The following is a 24,486-nucleotide window of genomic DNA, read 5'->3' on the forward strand; positions in this document are numbered from 1 at the left end:
TGATCAAGGATAGCATAGTTCAGCACTTGGACACACACGACTTGATGAAACCCAGTCAACATGGATTCAGGAAAGGGAAATCGTGTTTGACGAATTTACTCCAATTCTTTGAGACCGTGAACAAGCAAATTGATAGTGGAAAGCCGGTGGACATAATATACTTGGACTTCCAGTAAGCATTTGACAAAGTTCCACACAAAAGACTTCTCAGGAAACTACAAAGCCATGGCATAGAGGGAGATATACAAAGATGGATAGGCAAATGGCTGGAAAACAGGAAGCAGAGAGTGGGCATAAATGGGAAGTTCTCCGACTGGGAGAAAGTGACTAGTGGTGTACCCCAGGGCTCGGTACTTGGGCCGATCCTTTTTAATATTTATATCAATGACCTGGAAAACGGAACATCCAGTGAGACCATCAAGTTTGCAGACGACACAAAACTCTGCCGGGCAATCAGATCGCAGGAGGACAGTGAGGAACTCCAGAGCGATTTGTGTCGGTTAGAAAAATGGGCGGAGAAATGGCAGATGAAGTTCAACGTGGAGAAATGCAAGGTAATGCATTTAGGCAGTAAAAATAAGGAATACGAGTACAGAATGTCAGGTGCAACTCTGGGAAAAAGTGAACAGGAAAGGGATCTGGGTGTTCTGATAGATAGGACCCTGAAGCCGTCGGCACAATGCGCGGCAGTGGCAAATAAGGCAAATAGAATGTTGGGCATGATAAAGAAAGGAATCTCGAGTAGATCGGAGAAAGTTATAATGCCGCTTTATAGGGCAATGGTCAGACCCCACTTGGAATACTGCGTCCAACATTGGTCTCCCTACCTAAAGAAGGATATAAAACTGCTGGAGAGGGTGCAGAGACGAGCAACTAAACTAGTGAAGGGTATGGAGAAACTGGAATATGAGGATCGACTTAAAACACTGGGATTGTTCTCCCTTGAGAAAAGGAGACTGCGTGGGGATATGATCGAGACCTTCAAAATACTGAAAGGAATCGACAAAATAGAGCAGAGAAGATTATTTACATTGTCCAATTTGACACGGACAAGAGGACATGAAATGAAGCTAAGGGGGGGGGCAAGTTCAGGACTAATATCAGGAAGTTCTGCTTCACACAGAGAGTGGTTGACATCTGGAATACTCTCCCAGGGGAGATTATTGCGGAATCGACAGTCCTAGGCTTCAAAAGCAAACTAGATGCATATCTCCTTGAGAGAGGCATATAAAGATATGGTTGGATATAAAATAACACAAGTATATTGGGCACTTGGATATATCTTTATAAGGCCAAAAAATCTAAGAAGCATCAAAAACTAAGCCTCAATTAGAGTTAATATATTCGTTTATGACCTCAGCAGTACAAACTGTGAGAAAGGCTTCATTCACAGTATAACTTGCACTAAAGTCTTCATCGGTCAGATTTTTTATCTCAAATCTTATTAATTAATTTATTTTTATTTAGTTTTCAAAATAACTTAAGAGACAATACTCATCTCATTATCAGAGCATAGCAGGGGTTCTTCACCGACATAGGCTATGTTTCGCCATACAAGGCTTTGTCAAGGTAATCCCCTTTCTTATGCCGATTCCACATTCGCTGCTATCATTATAGTTTAGTTCAGACTATAATGATAGCAGCGAATGTGGAATCGGCATAAGAAAGGGGATTACCTTGACAAAGCCTTGTATGGCGAAACATAGCCTATGTCGGTGAAGAACCCCTGCTATGCTCTGATAATGAGATGAGTATTGTCTCTTAAGTTATTTTGAAAACTAAATAAAAATAAATTAATTAATAAGATTTGAGATAAAAAATCTGACCGATGAAGACTTTAGTGCAAGTTATACTGTGAATGAAGCCTTTCTCACAGTTTGTACTGCTGAGGTCATAAACGAATATATTAACTCTAATTGAGGCTTAGTTTTTGATGCTTCTTGGATATAAAATAAGCCAGGTGTATACCTAGCAGGGCCTCCGCGTGTGCGGATCGCCGGACTTGATGGACCGAAGGTCTGATCCGGAGATGGCGCTTCTTATGTTCTTATGTTCATGTGAAAAAGCAATACAATATTGTACTAATGGTGCCTGCACAAGATTTCTGTTAAGGGCACTCCTATGCTCATTAAGTCTCAGGTCTTGATGTTTGCCCAATATAGAGTTTACCTCATGGCCAGATGATGCAATAGGCCACATAATCTGTGTCACACGTGGTCACAAATCTGAATTTGTGTTTCTTTTGATCAAATAAACTCTGATGTACTCAACATGATGTCACGATTTTTACATCTGCCACACAGACTATGATGATAGAACTGTCCTCATTACTCAGCACAGCAGGGCTTAATTGCTCTCTCATATTAACCCCTCTCTTGAACGCAAATCTAAGATGGCATTGTGAAAATGCTGGCAACATTGCAACCAGATCCCAATGCCTCTGAATAATCCTGCATAGTTGGTATACCTTAGAATCATAATTGACTACACATGTTATGGCTTGAGTCTCATGTCTGAATGACGATACCAGCAACAGATAATCCCGCTTAGCATACAACACTCTCTTATGAGCTCTATGTATAACTGCTTTAGGATAACCTCGAGACTCAAAATGCTTAGAGAGCAATTTTCCTTGGACAATGAAATCTTCATGTGTCAAACAGATTCTTCTACAGCGAAGAAATTGTGAAACCGGCAAACTTTGTTTCAAATGCGGGGGATGAAAGCTGTCAAAATGTAATATTGTATTCCAATCAGTGGGTTTCCAGTAGACTGTAGTTTCCAAAGTGTTATTCCTTCTGCTTAATTTCACATCTAAAAATGTAATGTCAGTGAAACTGCTTTGCATAGAAAATTTGACCTTAGGGTGACAGGTGTTCAACCATTGACTCAGCTGAATTAATGAAGTGTCTCCAATCCAAAAGAAAAATATATCATCGATGTAATGCATCCAATGTGTAACAAATTGTTTGTCTGTCTGTCTTTTTTTTCTGTCGCTCTCCTTGGCCGCTGTATATTTGTCTTTCTTTCTTTATGTCACTCTCCTTGGCCGCTGTCGGTCTGTCTTTCTTTCTTTATGTCTGTCTCTCTCTCCTTGGCCGCTGTCTGTATTTCTTTATTTCTGTTTCTTTCCTTGGCCGCTGTCTGTCTTCTGTCTGTCTATGTGTCTTTCTTTCTTTCTGTATCTCTCCCTGGCCCCCTGTCTTTCTGTGTGTCTGTTTCTCTCGTTGCCCCTGCCTGCCTGTTTCTCGTGCGCTGAGACGCTTCAGCTCCAGCCCCCTTCTCCCACCTACCTTGTAAAAATGAAGCAGCTCTGGCAGGGTCCAACGCAGGCTCATTGTATAGATAGGGAAACCGCTGCACACTAACCGCCGCAGGTTCCAGCTGGAGGAAGCTTGAGGAAACTGCCGCATGCACCGCAAACTGACACGGGCTCCATTGCTGCACACGTCACATGCTGTACTGTGCCGCATGCACCGCACACTTTACTGCGCTTGTCTGACACGGAAGCACGGATCACGGAGGCAGGGATCACGGTGTTTGAAGTGTGCATGCGCGCTTAGGGTTTTATTATGATAGATTAGGTTCATTCCTAAATCCAAATGCAGTCCGAGATTTAAATGTGTCACTCAGTATACGTGAGAAGCTTTTCCGTGCTTTTGGCCCTGAAGAAGTAGCATATTTTGCTACAAAATGATTGTTTCCACTATCAACAGGGACAATGTAACAAAGGAGAGTCAGAAAAGATACTGTGTAAACAAAAACAAACCGACTCTGTAATGGTAACTCAACCCACGAGAAGGACCCGTTGTGCTAAAATACAGCTCAGAGGTATAAAACTCTAAAGAGGAGGAGGTAACCCCCTCTTAGGAAAGAGAGTTTATTTTCCAATCATTGCTTCATAACAAACGAGTCCAACTCAAAGGTTTGAATAATTGTAAAGTGTATATATGTCTCACTAATAGTGCATTCAAAAACGTTTTTCAAAAAATGATAATCAGAATTTCTGCATTCAGGTAAGCACTAGAAACTTTGCATACATATAGTAATTTCTCAAAAAAAGGTACTTGTCAGGGTCCCGACGTGGCCCCGTTTCGGTGTCTACTTCAGGTAGCCACGTCGGGACCCTGACAAGTACCTTTTTTTGAGAAATTACTATATGTATGCAAAGTTTCTAGTGCTTACCTGAATGCAGAAATTCTGATTATCATTTTTTGAAAAACGTTTTTGAATGCACTATTAGTGAGACATATATACACTTTACAATTATTCAAACCTTTGAGTTGGACTAGTTTGTTATGAAGCAATGATTGGAAAATAAACTCTCTTTCCTAAGAGGGGGTTACCTCCTCCTCTTTAGAGTTTTATACCTCTGAGCTGTATTTTAGCACAACGGGTCCTTCTCGTGGGTTGAGTTACCATTACAGAGTCGGTTTGTTTTTGTTTACAAAATGATTGTTGGCACATTTGTAAAAATATTATTATATTTGATATAGGAAGCTTTTTCCAAGTAGTGAGATACAATTTTCTTGGAAGCAAAAGTTTTATTTATGATGTATGGTTGTTAGAGTGGTTTTTCCTCTCCATTGAGACTGAGGCTTTTTCTTTCGCTAGAAAATTGCACTGATGCCCAGGTGATTGTTGAATAGTTGATGGGGAGTTTGTATATTTAGTGTACCTTTGATGCATTACAGGTACATTATTTGGATTTAATAATTTCTATATTAGAGACTAGATTTTTCAGATAAAATGATTAAAAACTACTACTACTATTTATCATTTCTTTAGCACTGAAGGGTGTTAGCAGTGCTGTACATTTAACATGTAATAGACTGTTCCTTCTCAGAAGAGCTTACAATCTAATATGAACATATAGGGGTTGGGGAGTTTCTTGAAGAGAGAATGATAGGATAGACGTAGGTATCTTATGGTGAGTGGGAGTTAGGAGTTGAAAGCAGCCTAAAAAAAAAAAAGTGAGGATTTGAATACCACTTGAGATGGAGTCTGACGTAACGACTCAGGCAGTCTGTTCCAGGCATACGGAGCAGCAAGACAGAAGGGACAGAGTTTGGAGTTGATAGTGGAGGAGAAGGGTATGGATAGGAGGGACTTACCCGATGAACGGAGGAGATAAATGAGGAGAGATATTGAGGGGCTACAGAGTGAATGCACTTGTAAGTCAGTGAGTTTTAACTGTATTTGGAAATGGAAGGGGAGCCAATGAAGTGACTTGAAGAGAAGGGGTAATGTGTGTATGACGGTTCTCGCAGAATATAAGTCGTGTAGCAGACACAATGTTACAATTTGGGAGTTATCATCTTTGGAAGCTACAGGAAAATATCCCTGTTGGCTAATTTTTGAGGTTTAGATGTATCTGCTCTTTTCTGTTCAGGAATTTAAATTTCATGCAAGAGATTTGTTTAAAAAATTCAGGAAGTAGGGATATCTACTACTACTACTTATCGCTTATATAGTGCTGAAAGGCGTAAGCAGCGCTATACATTTTGACATTTAATAGACGGTCTCTTCTTGGAAGAGCTTACAATCTCATTATTTAAAAAAAAACATACAACAGAACATTCTGGACAGAAAGATCTTGCTATTAACATCTTCAAAGTCTTCTAATTGCTCAGTGCGCATCCTTCTTTATTCACCTACACATACAATTCATAAAGTTAGATCTATCATTTTGTGATACTGGCATATTTTGCAATTACACCCTGTTTGCCAGGAGGCTCCTGTTTTTGCTTTCAAGAGAGGCAGAGCCTAAGAAACTTATAGGTTCCTCTATTTCTCCAGAGTAATTCTATGAATAACATTAAAACTGCTGTGAAAGGATATTATCCATGTGGGCACTGAAAATTTTGTCCTCACTTTTAAATTGAGTTTTGCATGAATGATAATGACAACTGTCAGTGACAACAAAGATTATTTGACTGATTATTTTGGTTTGAAAACAAAGTAAGAAGACAATTCTATAACTGGGCAACTCAATATACTGTAAGAGCCTATTCTGTAACAGAACATGGGCATTGAGATCCTGATACAGAATTCAAGGATAACCAAGTATCAGTATGCCTAACATTTCGGTGCCATGGAGCTGGTACAAGTGAGGGCAACTAAATATGATAGAGGAGTGTGTGGCGCAGTGGTTGGATCTACAGCCTCAGCACCCTGGGGTTGTGGGTTCAAACCCCGCGCTGCTCCTTGTGACCCTGGGCAAGTCACTTAATCCTCCATAGCCCCAGGTACGTTAGATAGATTGTGAGCCCACCGGGACAGATAGGGAAAAATGCTTGAGTACCTGATTGTAAAAACCGCTTAGATACCTTGATAGGCGGTATATAAAATCCTAATAAAACTTGAAACTTGATACATATAACTTACAGTATTCTTTAAGTTAAATGAATGGGAGCTCTGTTAGTAACCTACCCATGCTCTTCCCCGGTGTATCCCTCCTTGGAGAAATGTGCTAAGCACACTAAGTGGGCATTTGCAGAATAGTACCTAGTTGCCCTGAAATTTTACCATGTGTCTCCATTGCTTTTAAACCTTCACTGGCTTCCGGTCTATCTCAGGATTCACTTTAAATGTGCATGTATTACTTTTAAAATTTTATATGGTATCTTCATCCCTCTTGTCCCTTTATTATGGAATGCTGATAGATTCTCCTGTGCAAGAGGCAGCCAACAATTCAAACTCTCCCTTCCTTCAGTGAAAGGAATCGAAGGAGTCAAGAATTTCAGTCAGTCCTTGGTTTTCAAATTTTCTCAACTATGGAACGAACTTCCTCTTATTTTAAGGGGTCCTGGTCCTTTTCAACTTTATTATAAATCTTTAAAAACTATTTTATTTAAACACTGATGTAAAGTCTGTACACAATCAAATGATAAACATGTACCAACATAATAATCAATAACATTAAGATAATAAGGCATAGAGGAATTATGATTTCGATTATAATGTCAAATATAGTCAAAGGGCATAATAATGTAAGAGTTTCATGAATTATAAGGGTTAATCTGGAGAATTAAATGGTAAATCAGCATATTGTAGTAAGGGGCCCCAAAGCCTGTTAAACTTATGCATCAAGCCTAATCTTTCCGCAGCAATTTTCTCGAATTTGACTGTCAGGCAAGTAGTGTTCCACCAGATATCATAGGACACTCTTTCAAGGTTTTTCCAATTAGAAAGGATGGTCTTGATCGCAATCAAAAGGAGTAGATGAATAAGGCAATCCTCATCTTTGTGAAAAAAGACAGAAGATTTGACACTTCCTAGGATTATAGAATTGTATGAGAGAGGAAGGGACGTTTGAAGCAATTTGTTAATATCAGATATGACACTGGCCCAGAACTGTTGTAGCAACGGACAATCGAATAGCATGTGTTTAAGTGTACCCGGAGAGGAGTTGCAGGACCAGCATTTATCCGATTCTCCTTTTTTAAATCGAGCCAGACGGCTAGGAGTCCAATAAGCCCTATGATTGAGAAATAAGGATGTTTGGAGAAAGGACGCTGATTTGCATATAGTATGAGTACGTGACCACAAGATATCCTGATCTGTTCTTTCCTCCCTTTTTCTTTTTCCCTCTTCCTGGAAATACTAATCCTTTGTATTATTGTTCCCCTGGTTTGGGGCATTACATTACGGATCTGCTATGATTCAATATGCGTCTTAATGCAATGTTTTGATGTTACACATCTGTATTATTTTCTGTTTTGTTGTAAAACCTTAATAAAAACTCATTGAACTTAAAAAAAAACAACTATTTTATTTGCCAAACATTTTGGAAACTAGTCATTAATATTTTCTGATTGTTACTTTTTAAAAGTATTTTTTTTACTTACTGTTAACCGAGTTGAGCTCCTTTCTGGCTGAAGACCTGGAATATAAAGCTAAGTTTTAGTTTAGTTTAGACATATATGTGTAATACTAGCATTCTATACAGTATATTTTTGCACGTAATGTGCATATAAATGCAAATACCTAGATTATGGAATTGCCCTTCAAATAAAAGAAATATAATGAAGGCCGGATTCTCTAACTGGCGCCATTGTTGGAGGCCCCCCTTAAAAGGGGCCACTGATTGTGTGATAATCATGCAATGACACCAGTTAGAGAATCATGCCTCCATTAAAGATAGGAAATGTAGGCCAGGGTTTTCCAGGCAGACATTTTTAGTGCCTATCTTTGAACTGAATTGCACCTCCAGAGGTGCCTACCAATGCTTAACGCCAATTTTGGCATTAGCCACACCTATAGTAGCATTAGGTGCCAGTAGGCACCTCTGGAAGCACAATTCCAGCACCTTTTGTTTAGGTGCCAGTAAGTGCTTTTAATTTTACATTTAGGCCCTGATTCTGCAAAGTGCGTCCCGATTGTAGGCAGCTGTAGGGTCCTACAGCTGTCTAATCAGCCAATCGGGAGGCACATTAAAAAAAAAAATGCTCCCTTGGCAGGCCGCCTATATTGAAGGCGCCTCCGGAAGCCTAGGGAGGCCCACAAGCCCGTCTAAGCTTGCCTAAGGCTAGGCGGTAGCCTTAGGCAAACCTAAGTGGCCCTGCGCGTCTCCCTAGCAGAGCGGGAGATGCTTACAATGTTGGCCTACATGGTAAACAAAATGCTGGCCTACATGGTAAACAGATGCGGCCGCTATACTTTATCGCAGCAAGGGATCTCCCTGCCGCGATTAGTATAGCGGCCGCAGCTACAGCCGCCAGTCTCCCCAACCCCCCTGACATTGGCGGCAGGAGGGTACCCAATCCCTCCTGCCAGACCCCCCCCAAACAAAATGCCCTAACCGCCCTCCACGGACCCCCCAATGGCCTCCCCGAAGATCACCGGCAGGAGGGTGCCCAACCCCTCCTGCCGGACCCCTCAACGCCCCACTGATGATCGCTGGCAGGAGGGTGCCCAACCCCTCCTGCCGGACCCCCCAATGAACCCCCCCCACCCCGGACCCCCCTCAAGCTATAGGCCCCCTGCTATAGGAGGGGCCTTAGGCACTTGGGCCAATCAGGCCCTAGGATCCTGTGGGTTGGGCAGGGGAAGGGCGGGTCCGCCTCATTTGGACAGAAACGGGCTTGCTGGCTGGACTGTGCGAAGACCCGTCCTGCCAACTTGGCGGTAAGCTTGAGGGGTGTTCTGGGGTGGGGGGTTTGTTGGGGGAAGTCCGGCAGGAGGGGTTGGACACCCTCCTGCCAGCGATCTTCGGGGGGGCATTGAGGGGTCCGGCAAGAGGGTGTCCAACCCCTCCTGCCGGACTTCCCCCAAAAAACCCCACCCCAGAACACCCCTCAAGCTGGTGATCTTCGGGGAGGTCGTTGGGGGTTCCGGGGAGGGTGATTAGGGCATTTTGTTTTGGGGGGTCATTGGGGGGGTCCGGCAGGAGGGGTTGGGTACCCTCCTGCTGGCAATCTTTGGGGGGGTGGGTTCTTTCAGCAGGAGCGGTTGGGCATCCTCCTGCCGTGAACGTCAGGGGGGGGTTGGGGAGACTGGCGGCCGTAATTGTGGCCGCTATACTAATCGCGGCAGGGAAATCCCTATACAGGATCTGTAACCAGCGTCTGCAACATGGATGTCGGTTATAGAATCGGGTTTACTTTGGGCGGGTTTTGTTCTGATTCTGTATAGGACGCCAGGGACAGAATCCGGGCCTTACTGCCTAAGTTTAGGCGCCGGTTAGAGAATTTCCTTCTGAATGTCTATCCTAAAGCAAATTTCTTTTTTTTCTGTCAACATTACAGATTAGCTAAGCTTTTGTCCCAAGTGAAACTGAGAACATCTGGTGTAGCATTACGTATAGATTCAAAATATTGTCCATGGCCTTATGAAAAGGAAGTGCTTTTGTCTTCTCAACCTTCACCAATTCCTCAGGATGACCATGAAGCAATTGCCAAGAAGTTCTATGCTTCATTTGGCCAGGTAACAGCTAAATGAAAAAATATGCAAATAAAAATTGAATATGATTGACATTTATTCTAGCTTTTTATTGCTTTCATATTAATCCTTCATCCAGGATTTTTTTTTTTTTAATTAGGGCTTGGTTGCTTGGAGCAGAGGAGACACAAAACTAGAGATGGCTCTGGTCTGAGTAATGATAATATTTATGGGTTCCTTTTACTGAACAGCTGTAGAGGTTTCTAAAGAAGACTGGTGAGGTAAATCCTTCAATGCTCATGAGAATTCTAAGAGTCAGAGCATTTACCTCGCTGACCAGAAGTAGAAACCTCTACGGCTGTTTAGTAAAACCCAGCGTATCTTTATTAGAGTTTACATTTATTCCATTTATATTCCATTTTAATTCCAAAGCAGATTACAAATCATAATTGATAGTTCAGTACTCTTTCTAATCTATTGTCTTAATCCCATTAAAAACACTATTCATACAAATAAAGTTCCACATTTTGCCATTATCTTGCCGTGTCTGCTTTTGTGATATGGTCAGTTTCCCAAATGCTTCTCTAAAAATTACTGCTTCGATTTCTTTCTAAAATTTACTACCTCCTGTTTCAACCTTAAATTCTACTATTGTGAGCCAACAATGATTCCCTGCTGTAGTAGTGTGAGCCATTTTTCACCATAGGAATGTCTAATAACTTTTAATTCTGAGCTCAATTAATTCTCCCTATCTCATATGGCTATAAAGAAAAGAATAAAGGCAATGACACTAATAACTGTAGCATCTTAAATTTAGGTCTTCTTTTACAAAGGTGCACTAAGCATTTTAGCGCGCGCTAACCACACTCTAAACACTAACGTGTGCACGTTAGTCTATGGATGCATTAGCCGTTAGCGCACATGTATATTTAGCGCATAGCGCACCTTATATTAAAATAGGGGGTTAGTTTGCTATTTAATTGGGAGCCAATGAAAATATACCAGTGTAGGAAACAAAAGCAAGAGAAAAGGAAAACAGATATTGTTCTCTAAACAAGTGGCTGAAAAAAATAAAAGCAAAGAGGCAGCATTCATGAAATACAGAAGAATACAAGAAGAGGAATTCAGGAAAGAATACTTTTTTGCGTGGGGGTGGGGGGTGGTGGCAAAAGCTCTGCCCCAGACCCCGCAACCATAATAGTACTAATTGTAATACCTTTTTTCCATTCATTTTTCATATATACACATAATATATTCTTATTAACACATAATGGTTAACCACAAAATTAAATTAGAAATCTGAGGGAACCGTATGTACTGGAAGGTGTGAGGCTGATAAGCACTAACGGAGAGAGGGATGTTGGGGTGATTATGTCTGAGGATCTAAAGGCATCTAAACAATGTGATAAGGCGGTGGCTGTAGCCATAAGGATGCTAGGCTGTATAGAAAGAGGAATAACCAGCAGAAGGAGGGATGTGTTGATGCCCCTATATAGGTCATTGGTGAGGCCACACTTGGGGCTCCTTTTACTAAGCTGCGCTAGCGATTTTAGTGTGCGCTGCATTGCCGCGTGCGCTAGATGCTAACGCCACCATTGAGCTGGCGTTAGTTTTTACGCATAGCGTGGGGGTTAGCACACACTAATCTGTAGCGCGCACTAAAAACGCTAGCGTACCTTAGTAAAAGGAGCTCTTGGAGTATTGTGTTCAGTTCTGGAGGCCGTATCTGGTGAAGGATTTAAAAAGACTTGAAGTGATCCAGAGGAAGGCGACCAAAATGGTAAGGGATTTGAACCAAAAGAATTATGAGAATAGAATAGAAGACCTAAATATGTATACTATGGAGGAGACGAGGGACAGGGGAGATATGATACAGACATAAATACTTGAAAGGTAGTCATATACAAACCAAATCTTTTACGGAGAAAATGGTAAAACTAGAGGGTATAACTTGAGGTTGCAGGGAGGAAGACTCAGGAGCAATGTTAGGAAATTCTTTTTCACGGAGAGGGTGATAGATTCCTGGAATGCCCTCCTGAGAGAAGTAGTGGAGAGGAAAACGGTGATGGAATTTAAAAAAAGCGTGTAAATTAAACAAATAAGGCCAGTACTGGACAGACCTGCACGGTCTGTGTCCCATATTTGGTGATTTGCTGTATGTTGGGCTGGGGAAGGCATTAATGTGAACTCCACTAACTTGGAACATGAGGACATTACTGGCTAGACTTTATGAAGATATCCTGCAAACAGGATGGTTGGATAGGCTGTAGTGAGCTTCAATGGCAACATCAGCATTTGGAACCTAGGACATTACCAGAAATATCAAAGTTTCAAGTTTCAAGTTTAATGGTTCTTTTGATTAATCGCTTAATCATAATTCAAAGCGATGTACAATTTAAAATACATTCGGTGGGAAACAATACAAACTTTAAATAATGACATAATATTAAAAATGGTTCAACATACAATACAATTCAAACTTTAAATAATGACATAATATTAAAAATGGTTCAACATATTCGTAACATAAGGTAAAAAAAGGGGTGTGAAATACAATTCATGATAGAAAAGTAGAACAAAAAAGGAAAAAAACATAAGGAAGACAAATAACAGTAGAATATAATATTTAAAACAACAGTCTAAGGATTAATAGATTAAATGCCAAAGGCATCTTTAAAAATAAATGTTTTTAGATTACTTTTAAATTTTTCCCAGATCATGCTCATTTCGTAGAAAAATTGGGAGGGCGTTCCAGATCTGTGGAGCAGTTACTGAAAAGATGAATTGCCGTCTTGTATTAATGATCTTAAGTGAGGGAATGGTTAGTAGATTTTGCTCATTAGATCTTAAAGTTCTACTTGGATTGTAGGGGATTAATAATTTATATATAAAAGCTGGAGTTTTATTGAGTAGAGACTTAAAAGTGAGCAGACAGAGTATATATGTTATTCGATGAGTGACTGGGAGCCAATGTGCTTCTATTAAAAGAGGAGTAACATGATCAAACTTTCTAGAATTAGTTATAAGTTTAATAGAGACATTTTGAATAATTTGAAGACGTTTGATTTCATTCAATGATAGTCCTTTAAAGAGTGTGTTGCAGTAGTCCAGTTTAGAAATTACCAATGAATGAATAAGAATATTTAATGGGGGGGTCACGTGATGCAGCCTACCTGACCGGTTGTGGGAGCGGAGAGCTCCGTCCTGATCACGCCAAAATCGGCTATTTTTCAGCGCTTTTCCACCCGTTCTGAACCGCGAGATCCTCGGGAGCAGTGCTGGGAGCCTTGTGCTGTTAACTCCGAAGTTCGGGGGTGCGTTGTCGTCGGGCATGCCAATTCGCGCTGCAAAGACCTCTCGGGATCGGCCTCAGTCTCCCGCTGTAAAAATGGCGGCGGAGCCAGCGTCTTTCACCATCCCTGCGGGAGACTGGATTCAGGAAATTACCCGATCGGTTTCGGCTGCCCTGGCGGACCGCCTCAACAAACTGCAATCGGCAGTTGATGAGGTGCATGAAAAATTCGACTCCCAGCAGCGGCGCCTCACTGAAGTGGAGCAACGGGTCTCAGGCCAGGAAGACACGTGTGCGTCCTTGGAGGCTCAAATGTCGGCGCTCCGCAAATCCAACATTGACATGCAGGAGCACCTTGAGGAGTTGGAAAATCGTAGCCGCCGTAACAACCTGCGGCTGGTTGGTCTACCAGAATCTGTCGGAGATGCTGACCTGTACCGGATCTTCACCATATGGCTGCCGGAGACACTGGGCCTGTCGGGCTCCGGCCTGCAATTTGACTGTGAAAGAGCCCACCGTATTGGCCCCAAATCGGGGGATGACAAAAGAGCACGCACAGCTATTGCACGTTTCTGCAATTGGAGAGGCAAGGAAGCTCTGCTTAGGGCATATCGCAAGGCTGGAGCCCTGGAGTACGAGGGGGTGAAGGTACTGGTCTTTAATGACTATTCGGTGCGCGTTGCTGCCCAACGCAAGTTAATGTCACCTTTCTGCACTGAGCTTCATAAGAGGGGGATCCAGTTTGCCCTGGTTTTCCCTGCCAAGCTGCGGGTCTGGAGGAATGGTGCCACTGAGACCCTAACCACTGTGGAGGAGGCCCGCACCTATGTGGGCAATCTGGCAGCTCACCCTCTTCCTTGACTCTCGACCGCCGGGCATATAATGTGCTATGGGTGCCCCGGATGCTGACCTGGGGCGGACAATTGCCGCGCTGACTGTTGTTGTTTGTGTTCTGCTGGTTCCTGCTGGTGCATCGGTCGGACTCTCATGAGGTCCGAGGGTCCGAGGTTGGCTGCTTTCTATCACGCCATTTTAGACTACCTCTGGACACTAGCCCTCAGTTGTTGGGGCATGGCACTGCTCTTGAGACTATTTCGGCTTGATTTGGACTTATTATATCCTATATGTTTCTTTTTTGTTCGCTGTGAGGGTCACGTTGGGGTGGACAGTTTGCGGGAGGGGGGAGGGTTCTGCTTTGGGTAGGCAGTGGGTTTGTTGGGGAAGGTGTATGGGTTACACGAATGGGGAGGGGTGGGGGAGGGTGGGAGGGGGGTGTGGGGGGTTAGGGAAGGTTGTTGGGGGTGTATGCATGGGGTTTTGTATGTTGGTGTGATTGTGTTAGGATTGTGGTTTGGATGGAATGGGAGGGAGGTCCCGGGGGGGTGCAGACTTATGAGGTATCTGTTGTCTGGCTGCTGGGTCCAGCTGGGAGACCCAGGAGCGGCTTTTTCTATCTTTTCTCTGCTCGGCTCCAGTCCACCTAGAATTGATCCTGGCTGACCTTAAGATACTCACATTCAATGTGGATGGTATCAAGTCTCCTATTAAGCGATCGCGAGTGCTGTCATGCCTCCGCAAGTTGGGCGCGGATATAGCATTCCTACAGGAAACGCATCTCTCTCGGCTGGAACACACCAAATTACGCAGGGGATGGGTGGGGGATGTGTTCTCCTCGGCCTTTACGGGCCGTCAGAGGGGGGTGGCCATTCTCCTTCACAAACACCTTCCTTTTCACCTTCATAAGCAAATTCAGGACCCGGAGGGCCGTTTCGTTCTGGTACTGGGAGAGCTCTGGGGTCTTAAGTTACTGTTGTGCAACCTGTATGCACCCAATGTCTACTGTCATAAGTTCTTCTCCACTGTATTGGCCCATATTTCACAGCACTCTGATTACAATTTAATTGTGGGCGGGGATCTCAATATCACTGCAAACCCTGGTGTGGATTGTAAGCCGCCTCGGGCACGGACCCGGGACCACGACACACGTGGGGTAGGCTTTCTCACTCAACACTTAGAGCTGGTTGATGTTTGGCGTACTTTACACCCTTATGACATTGACTTCACTTTTTACTCACATGCCCACAAGGTGTATGCCAGGCTGGATTACCTCCTCCTTGATAAACGCCTTTTCTCTAGGGCCACTCACTCTGAAATTTATGAGAGCACACTATCTGACCATGCACCGGTGGGACTCCGTTTATGCGTGGCGCCGGCGGGAAGGACTTCCTCTTGGCGGTTGCCCTCTTCTTTGTACCAGGATCCGGAGTTCCGCATTTTCTTGAGGGCGCGTTGGTTAGATTACCAACTTACAAACGACACGCCGGATGTGGGCCCCGTTACATTCTGGTATGCTTCAAAAGCAGTACTTCGTGGGCACATTATCGCTTATATCGCTGGCAAACGTAAACAGACGGAGGGGGAGCTCTTGAGACTATCTACTCGGTTGCACGCCCTCCGCCAATCCCATATCACCACATTATCGGATTCGGATCGGGAGGAGATGCGGATGGTGCGGGGTCAGCTGGAGGAACTCCTCAATAAGCGAACGGAGACCTCCTTGTACTATCAAAGATACCAGCTTTATAGGTGGGGAAGTAAAACGGGGAAACTCCTGTCCAACTTGATCCGCCCGCACAAAAAGAGACAGGTCATCACTTCTATTAAGGACTCTAGGGGGGTTCGTCACGAGGGGGAGAGTCACATTGCCTCCCAATTTGTTCAATACTATCAGGCCCTTTACGGCCGCCGATTTTTGGATGCCGATGCTATGTCACAGTTCTTCGCCGACTTGAAGTTACCCCAGTTGTCGGCGAGCCAAGCCGCGTCTCTCAATGAGCCTATTACGGCGGAGGAGATCTCTACTACGATCGGCTCGCTCACTTTGGCTAAGGCTCCGGGACCGGATGGCCTGGGTCCGGAATTCTACCGGATTTTGGGGGACCTGGTGGCTCCTCCGCTCAGTAGGATGTGTAATGCGGTGGCGAGAAGGGACGACCCCTTTTCTGACAACATGGCCCATATAGTATTGTTGCCCAAGCCGGGGAAGGACCCTGACCTGGTGAGTTCTTTTCGCCCGATCTCTCTTCTGGACCAGGATATCAAGGTGTTGGCTATGACGCTGGCGCGGCGGCTTAATTGTTATCTACCGCACCTGATTCACCCGGATCAAGTGGGTTTCGTACCGGGTCGGTATGCCTCCATGAATCTGTTGAAAGTGTTAGGGGCCATTCACGAGCATAGGGGTAGGGGAGGGCAATCGGCAGTGGCGGGATTAGACATGGAGAAAGCGTTTGATAGTGTCTCCTGGGAATACTTATTTCAGATATTGGAGGGCTTCGGCTTTACGGGGAGTTTTTTGGATTGGATTAAAGCTTTATATACTAAACTTCGGGCCCGTATACTTATCAATGGGAGTTTGACGGAGGCGTTTGAATTGCAGCGGGGAACAAGGCAAGGGTGCCCGTTATCTCCTCTGTTGTTTTTGTTAGCCATAGAACCCCTAGCTATCAAAATACGTCAGGCTCCGGCGGTTCGCGGCATCCTAGTGGGGGGACAGGAGTGCAGAATAAGCATGTTTGCGGATGACATTTTACTATATCTGGATCGGGCTTCCATACACCTGGAGGCGGCTTTGACTATTGTTCGGGAATTTGGGGCCCTATCTGGCTTGCTGGTTAATTGTAGTAAATCCGAACTCTTGTTGCTGGCCGGCGGCCCCGTGGAACCGTGGCATGCCTTACTACCCATCCCGCCGTCGCTTCATCCAGTCCGTTATCTGGGTATTTACCTCAGCACCAACCCGGCCACGTTTTACTCTATGAATGTTATTCGTCATCTAGACGCCATTGGGAAACTGTGCCTTCAGTGGCAGGATCTCCCTTTAGGTTTGCTGGGTCGAGTGGCATTGGTGAAGATGGTCATGCTCCCCAAACTGCTTTACCCGCTCCAGACAGTGCCGATCTGGCTTCGCCGCCCTGATGTCCTCCGCTTTCATTCTTTGATTTCTCGGTTTCTTTGGCGCTCTAAGGCTCCTCGTGTTGCTCTGACAAAGCTAATGTTGGCTAGAGGTAGGGGAGGGCTGAATGTCCCTGACTTACGCCTGTACAATGTAGCGGCCCTACTGCGGTGGATTCACGAGGGACACACCGGTGTAGCGCGTTACTTTCCGCGGGGCTGGGTTGAATCTTGGAGCCTACCTTTTCAGTTCTTCAATCTGCTTCATTCTCAACCGGACCATATGGCTCGCTCAGGGGGTCGCTCAGCCCTGTTGACTCCATTTAGGAGGGCATGGCAGTGGTGGCGGCGTAGGCAGGATCTGCCGGTTGCGGTTTCGCCCTTTCTATTCCTTGAGGGTAATGCGAGTTTTCTCCCCGGTTGGGGACGGACTTGGGCTTGGGCTTGGGCACGCAGTGGATGTCGCACCATTTCCGATGTTATGGCTGTTTCGGGTGGCACTTTCCCCTCGTTTCAACAGATCCAGACGAAATGGGACTTCCCCTCCTGGTACTTGTTTTCTTTTCTTCAACTCCGTCACTATTGGGAGGCCACCCGGCAGACTCATGCGCGGGGCTGGGACGCGGGGCCACTAGATCGGATCTTCGAAGCGACCCCGCCGGCGTTCAACCGGCTGTCTCACTGGTATAGTGTTCTCCGTCTCTCTGCCCAGGTTCCTGGGATGAGTGCCCTACGGGAGAGGTGGGAGGGGGACCTGGGTTTGAGTATTTCCGAGCCCCAATTTTTGGACTGCTTCCAGTCTCTTTATCTCTTCTCTAAATCGGCAGACTACCAGGAACTACAGTATAAAATCTTGCACAGAGTCTATATTACTAAACAACGGGGGGCTCAGATAGGACTTTGGGAAAGCGACTCCTGCAGTAAATGTAAATCACAGCCTGGCACGTACCTTCACTCTTTTCTTGAATGCACAAAACTCACTCTCTGGACGGGGCTGCTGGGCCTTCTTGACGTGGTTACTCACAGCACTATTGAGTGGGACTATGGCACTCTCCTTCTGGGCTTACAGGGGTCACTACGTGACCAGGGTTTCTCACTTCCGCAACGACGATTCCTTTACAATGCCATTCTAGTGGGGAAGAAGATGATTCTGACCTACTGGGTATCCGAGGACACACCTCCCCAGGCCCACTGGCGGACCAAGCTGAGAGAGATGGCGCAATTTGAGATTCGCGCCTACAGTAAATCTAGTAAGTTAGAGCTGAGACACTATGTCGCTCTGTGGGAGCACTTGCTGGAGCTTCTTTCACCTTGATCTCTTCTAATTGAGGGCTTTCTTTGGCCATCCTACTTGTCTGGAATTCTTCTATTTCTGCTGTTGTCTTCTTCACGGTTCACTTCGTGTTTGCACTCTCTCCGGGGCGGGGGGGGGGAGGGTTGGGTTTGGGTGTGGGGGGGTAGGTGTGTCTGAAAGTACAGTTTGTGTGGTGAATGGGTGTCTTGTGAGTGTTTGTTGTGGGGACTGGTGTGCTTGCTGACCGGTTTGGGTGTTGATGCCTGTGGGGAATATTCACAAAAATTTTATGGCTGAGGGTCTAGACGGGCTTCTCATCGTTGTGGGTTCTGGGAAGGGGTTTGTGTGTTCTTAGTTTTGGCCTCTTCCTGCGCTTTGCCTTGCGTTTGTTGGCAGTGTTCAGTTGCGAGAGGCTGGTTCATGCTTGTTGTTGCTGTTCCTCTTATCTTCTGTGATATTGTGACATTGTGTATGTTCATGCTCAGATTGTGGTCGCTTGTCCGGACCTTTTGCCATTCTCAATAAAAATACTTTGGAAAAAAAAAAAAAAAAAAGAATATTTAATGATTTGGGACATAGAAATTTTGAAATTGCTCGAATCTTACGTAATCTATAAAAAGTGGTTTTAACAAGGGGTCACGTGATGCTGTGAGCTGAACGGCTGCTTGTTCGTTCGGCTCCGGAGCCCTGCGCCTCGCATCGCTGCACTTTAAGCACCGGAACGACCAAATTTTACCCCCCTTGCCGGCGGACTTAGCGCCTTTCTATGGACAAGTTTTTGGCGCATTCCCCTGCCCCGATGTCGTCAAAATCTAGTAAAAAAGACCGGGAGAAGGTGCGGACCGGAGAGGACAAGATGGCGGCCGCGCCTCGTGCGGAGGCTCCGGCGGCCACCTTTTCACCAGAAATGCTGTCGGAGCTACAGCGGGTGATTCTACAGGCGCTGGGGCCGCACATGGAAACCATCTCATCTAAATTAACAAAGATGGAATCACTCCTCGAAGACCATGCCAAGCGCGTCACGGAATTGGAGACGCGGGTTTCGGCGGTGGAGGACGGAGCCCTAGCGCTGGACACGACGGTGACCACATTGACGACTCAGCTCCGTGTCTGCCAAGACAAACTGGAGGATTTAGAGAACAGGTCTCGTCGTGGCAACTTGAGATTTATAGGACTACCTGAGACTATTGCTGATTCTGTACTCCTTTCGGTGGTGGAATCCTGGTTAGCCAGTGAACTTCCAATGCCTTCCTCCTTGGGCCCTGCCAGATTTGAGCGGGTACACCGTGTGGGCCCTAGGGCTGGATCTGACCAGAGACCTAGAGTGGTCATTGGTAAACTACACAACTACAGACATAAAGTGGAGCTGCTGCGTGCATTCAGAGCTAAAAAAGAATCTCTGACCTACGACTCCTCTCCTGTGCGAATAGCCCAGGACTATTCTGCTGCACTCACTGAAAGGCGTAAAGTTTTTCATCCTCTTTGTTCTAAATTGGTAGAACAAAAAAGGAGGTTTATGTTTCTTTATCCTGCAGTCCTGAAAATTCATCAAAATGGAAAGTGGCATGTATTTGACTCTGCTGACTTGGCAGGAGAGTTTATAAACCGTTCTGACTCTAATGCAGGGGAAGCTTGATCATGTATCATTGAGTTTATTGTTCGGCTGGTAATGGGGGTTTACCATACTGTAATACAAGTTCACTGTTGTTTGTTTAAATTTTTGAAATGCTTTGCGGGGGCGGGGCTCTGACAGCCTCTGAGATGTGACCAGCTTTTCCGGGGCCTGGAGGTTTTTGGAAAAGTGATGGATCTAGGTGGGGGGGGGACTGGGGGAGGAGAAGCTGGGTTTGGGAGGAGGGTGGGGGGTGGGAGGGGTGGGCTGGGAGGGGAGGGGGGGAACGGTTTGGGGGGGTTGGGACGAGTGTCATACTTCTGTATAATCCTGTCTAGTGCAATTTCTGTGCTTTTTCTGAGTCAAACTACATCTCTTACATTACTGGTACGCTGGCTGTTTAGTTTTCCTCGATATGGCTGGGAGTCGGGGGAAACCTGTCCGTGTTATTGGGCAAAGTACTTTTCTTTGACCTACTCATGACTCCATCCACATTTCGTATCTTATCTTGGAATGTTGGTGGGATCACCTCCCCTGTGAAGCGTAGTAAGATTCTGCAACGCCTTCAACATCATAAAGCTGATTTGGCATGTCTTCAGGAGACCAGACTTTCGGACTCTGAACATGCTAAGTTATTGAGAGGTTGGGTGGGCCAGGTTTTCTATACTTCCTCCTCTAATAAGAAAGCTGGAGTGGTGCTGCTGGTGAGAAAGGGGTTTCCGGGGAAAATTGAACAACTCTACAAGGACGTCTTGGGGAGGACCTTGTTTTGCAGGGTAACTATGTCTGGGTCTACCTTTAACTTGCTAATGCTCTATGCTCCCAACCAATATGACCACTCCTTTTTTGCCAATTTGGCGAGGATAGGAGTGCGTGATCCTACTAATCCTTTGCTACTATTGGGGGATTTTAATCAGGTGCTAGACCCTACAATGGATAGAACAGGCCCGGGACCTTCCCAATCCGGTGGCCCTACCAAGGGAATCCCATACTTGTGTGACACCTTAGATCTTATTGACTCCTGGCGTGTACTGCACCCTACAGAACGGGACTATACGCACCAGTCTCGAGCGCATCACACGTTTTCCCGTATTGATTACATTTTGACCTCGACGGCATATTTACCTAGGATCGGAGCTTCCACGGTGGGTCCCCTTTCTGTGTCTGATCACTGTCCAATCTGGATTGACGTCTTCCATGGCACAGATGCCTTGCCTGGAGGATCTTGGAGGTTTCCCTCCTATTTATTTAATAACTTGAATTTTCAACAATATCTTGCTCAGAAATGGGATGATTATTTGTCCTTTAATTCTCAACATCAGGACAGGCCATTGTTGTTCTGGGAGGCGGCGAAGTCAGTTCTTAGGGGGGACATTATCTCTTATGTGAGTGCACATAGACACCGTATTTCCCGGGGAGTTTTACACTTAGAGCGAGAATACCAACGTTGTAAGCGTGCTCATATTGCACGCCCTTCCTCGCAGACGCAGGAAGCTATGACGTCCGCACAGGCTGCTTTGAACACTCTATTGCATGAACGTACCCAGCATTACTTTCACTATTATAGCTTTAAATTTTACAGATTTGGGAATAAGGCGGGACGTCTGTTGGCCAATTTGACCAAACCATATCGTTCTAACCGCCATATTTCCCGAATACTACTTAGTTCGGGGAAGGAATTAACTAACACCCCAGACATTGTGGAAGGCTTCTTACAGCATTATAGAGCCTTCTATACAGCTAGAGATGGTCAGGGAGGACCTGAGGTGGAGGATTATTTGCTGGATGCAGGGGTTCCTAGATTGTCCTCCCCTGATCGACTATTTTTGAATCATCCCATTCAGGGTAAAGAACTACAGGCAGCGGTAAAACAGCTTAAGGGAGGCACGTCGCCTGGTCCCGATGGGTTTTCACCAGAGTTTTATAAACTTCTTTTTTCCGCCCTTTGTGGTCCCCTGGAGGCATACTATAATGCAGCTCTGGAGGGTGGATCCTTTCCCTTAGGGGCAAATCAGGCATATATTACCTTAATTCCTAAACCGGGTAAATTAGACACGGATGTGGAATCCTATCGTCCCATCTCATTAATTAATGTGGACATCAAAATATTAGATAAAATATTGGCTAATCGACTTTCAACTCTGCTGCCGAAATTGATAGTACCTGAACAAGTGGGTTTTGTACGAAACCGTCATTCAGTCCTTAATGTTCGTAGATTACTTACTGCCTTACAACGTATGAGGGACTCTGGTGCTCATGGGATACTGGTGGGCTTAGATGCAGCTAAGGCTTTTGACCAGGTCAACTGGAAGTACTTGTTTAGTGTGCTGACTTACATGGGTTTTACTGGGTGGTTCTATAATATGCTTCAATTGCTTTATAAGGATCCCACCGCTTGTATTTTGGTCAATGGTACTAGATCTCCAGTATTTCAGATTGAGCGTGGAACACGTCAGGGCAGCCCGCTTTCTCCACTGCTTTTCTTATTATATCTGGACCCCTTATTGCGTACAATACTCTGTGATGATATTATACAGGGCATGCCGGAGGGGGAATCTCAACTACGGGTATTGGCTTATGCAGATGATCTCCTATTAACATTAGGATCCCCTGCAGCCTCTCTTTCTAGGGCGCTGGAACTGTTAGATGAATTCAGTATGTACTCAGGTATGCAGTTGAATAGATCGAAATCAATGGTATTGCCCCTATCCATGGAGGTGCAGAGGCGGTGGAGGGGCGACTTTCCATTGGTTTGGGCGACGGGTCACCTTACTTACCTGGGTATTGTTATTTCCTCTGATCCGTCTCAACTGTATTCTCTTAACATTGACCCTCTGGTACTTACAACGATTCAGAAATTGGAGAATTGGAGGGTCTATCCACTTTCTTTATTGGGTAATATAGCATTGTATAACATGGTGCTTGTACCGCAGTGGCTTTATATATTTCAAATGATACCTGTATTGCTTTCTGCTCGCCATGACAAATTGCTGGGGAAGTGTTTACAGAGGTTTTTGTGGAATGGGAGGAGGGCTCGGTTATCTTTGTCTCATTTGGCACGCCCTCGGGACCGGGGAGGTTTTGGTCTCCGTAATCTTCGGTTGCTGTCTCGGGCGTGTCAGATGAGACATTTGAATGACTGGTTTAGGGGTACTGGACATTTCTCAGCCACTAATCACGAATTGTTACTCTGTGACCCTTATCACTTTAGCTATTTGCTCCATGCTCCTCATTTGCCAAGAAAGACTTCCTCAGCACGGGATCTCTTCTTACTGCCTTTGCGACGCCTTTGGAAATTGCTATGTCAACAACTTCGGATTCAGCATCAGGTGACTCCTTATTTACCTTTGAGGGGGAACGGGGCATTCTTAGCGGGACTGGACCCAGTGTCTACTGGGGTGTGGAATTCGCGATCTAATCAATATATCTTTCAACTGGTCCACTCATCCGGTTCCTTAAAAACGTTTGCGGAACTACAGCGTGATAATGGATGGAAACCCACTGACTGGCTTTCTTACCTCCAATTATCTTCTTACATGACCACATTGCCGAAAGTATCCCTCACTGATCGCTGCATGGAGTCCCTCTCCGAAGCGTTGAGCTTATCGGCTCAGGCACACATCCCCTTGAGATTTCATCATCGCCACCTTCAGGAACAACTGGGGGAACCTGACTATGAATCAATTGCTTTACGATGGTCTCAGGATCTCCCTTGTGCGGTGACTGCACTTATGATTCGCAGGGGGACTTTTCGGACAGCCCGTGTGACTCATAATGTTATATTGTTTGAACTTAATTATAAATTTTTACACAGGCTCTACAGATCAAATGCGTATCAGTTTCGAGCTAAAATGTGTGCGACTGACCAATGTCTCAAATGTTCTTATTCGCCATCTACCTTGGGGCATCAGTTCTGGACCTGCACTCGGATTACTGCATTTTGGCATCAGCTTAATGTACATATTCAAACAATGTGGAATTACAACTTTATCCTGGATCCGGTGATGCTGTTTGCATTGGATCACGTTCCCTTGTCTGCTCCAAAGGGATTTCGCAGCTTTCTGTCACGAGCGGTGTTACTGGGGAAGAAAGCAATTTTGTTGTGCTGGATTTCCACGGATGCCCCGACACTTTCCTGTTGGAGAACTTTGATGATTCACCAAGCATCCATGGAGAGGCTCTGTTTTCCTTCTTTGGATTCTGCACAGGGACGGTTATTTAGTCTGCGCTGGACACCTTTTTGGGACACTTTAACGCCAAGAGCACGTAGCCATTTATTGAATGTTTGAGTGTCTTTGAAGTGATAGCACTGGATTGGAATTTGTGTTATTCTGGTATAGCTAGGGGATGGGGAGTGGGAAGGGATGGGGGGGAGGGAGGGGTAGACCTGAGGTGGGGTGAAGTTGGGAAGTGTATTGGTACCTGCTTTATTGTGTTGTACATCCTGCATAT

General features: G+C 45.1%; 1 protein-coding gene across 3 annotated transcripts in view; it reads left to right on the top strand.

The window, feature by feature from the left end:
- The window catches only part of RGS22 (regulator of G protein signaling 22), a 475,118-nt gene that overhangs the window by 90,848 nt on the left and 359,784 nt on the right, over positions 1–24,486 (top strand). For all 3 annotated transcript variants that reach the window (XM_033934655.1, XM_033934656.1, XM_033934657.1), the window contains exon 6: positions 9,750–9,927. In XM_033934655.1, coding sequence (XP_033790546.1) covers positions 9,750–9,927 — 178 coding nt within the window. The remainder of the gene's footprint in view (positions 1–9,749; positions 9,928–24,486) is intronic.

The sequence above is a fragment of the Geotrypetes seraphini genome, chromosome 2 (genome assembly GCF_902459505.1).
Source record: "Geotrypetes seraphini chromosome 2, aGeoSer1.1, whole genome shotgun sequence".
NCBI lineage: Eukaryota > Metazoa > Chordata > Amphibia > Gymnophiona > Dermophiidae > Geotrypetes > Geotrypetes seraphini.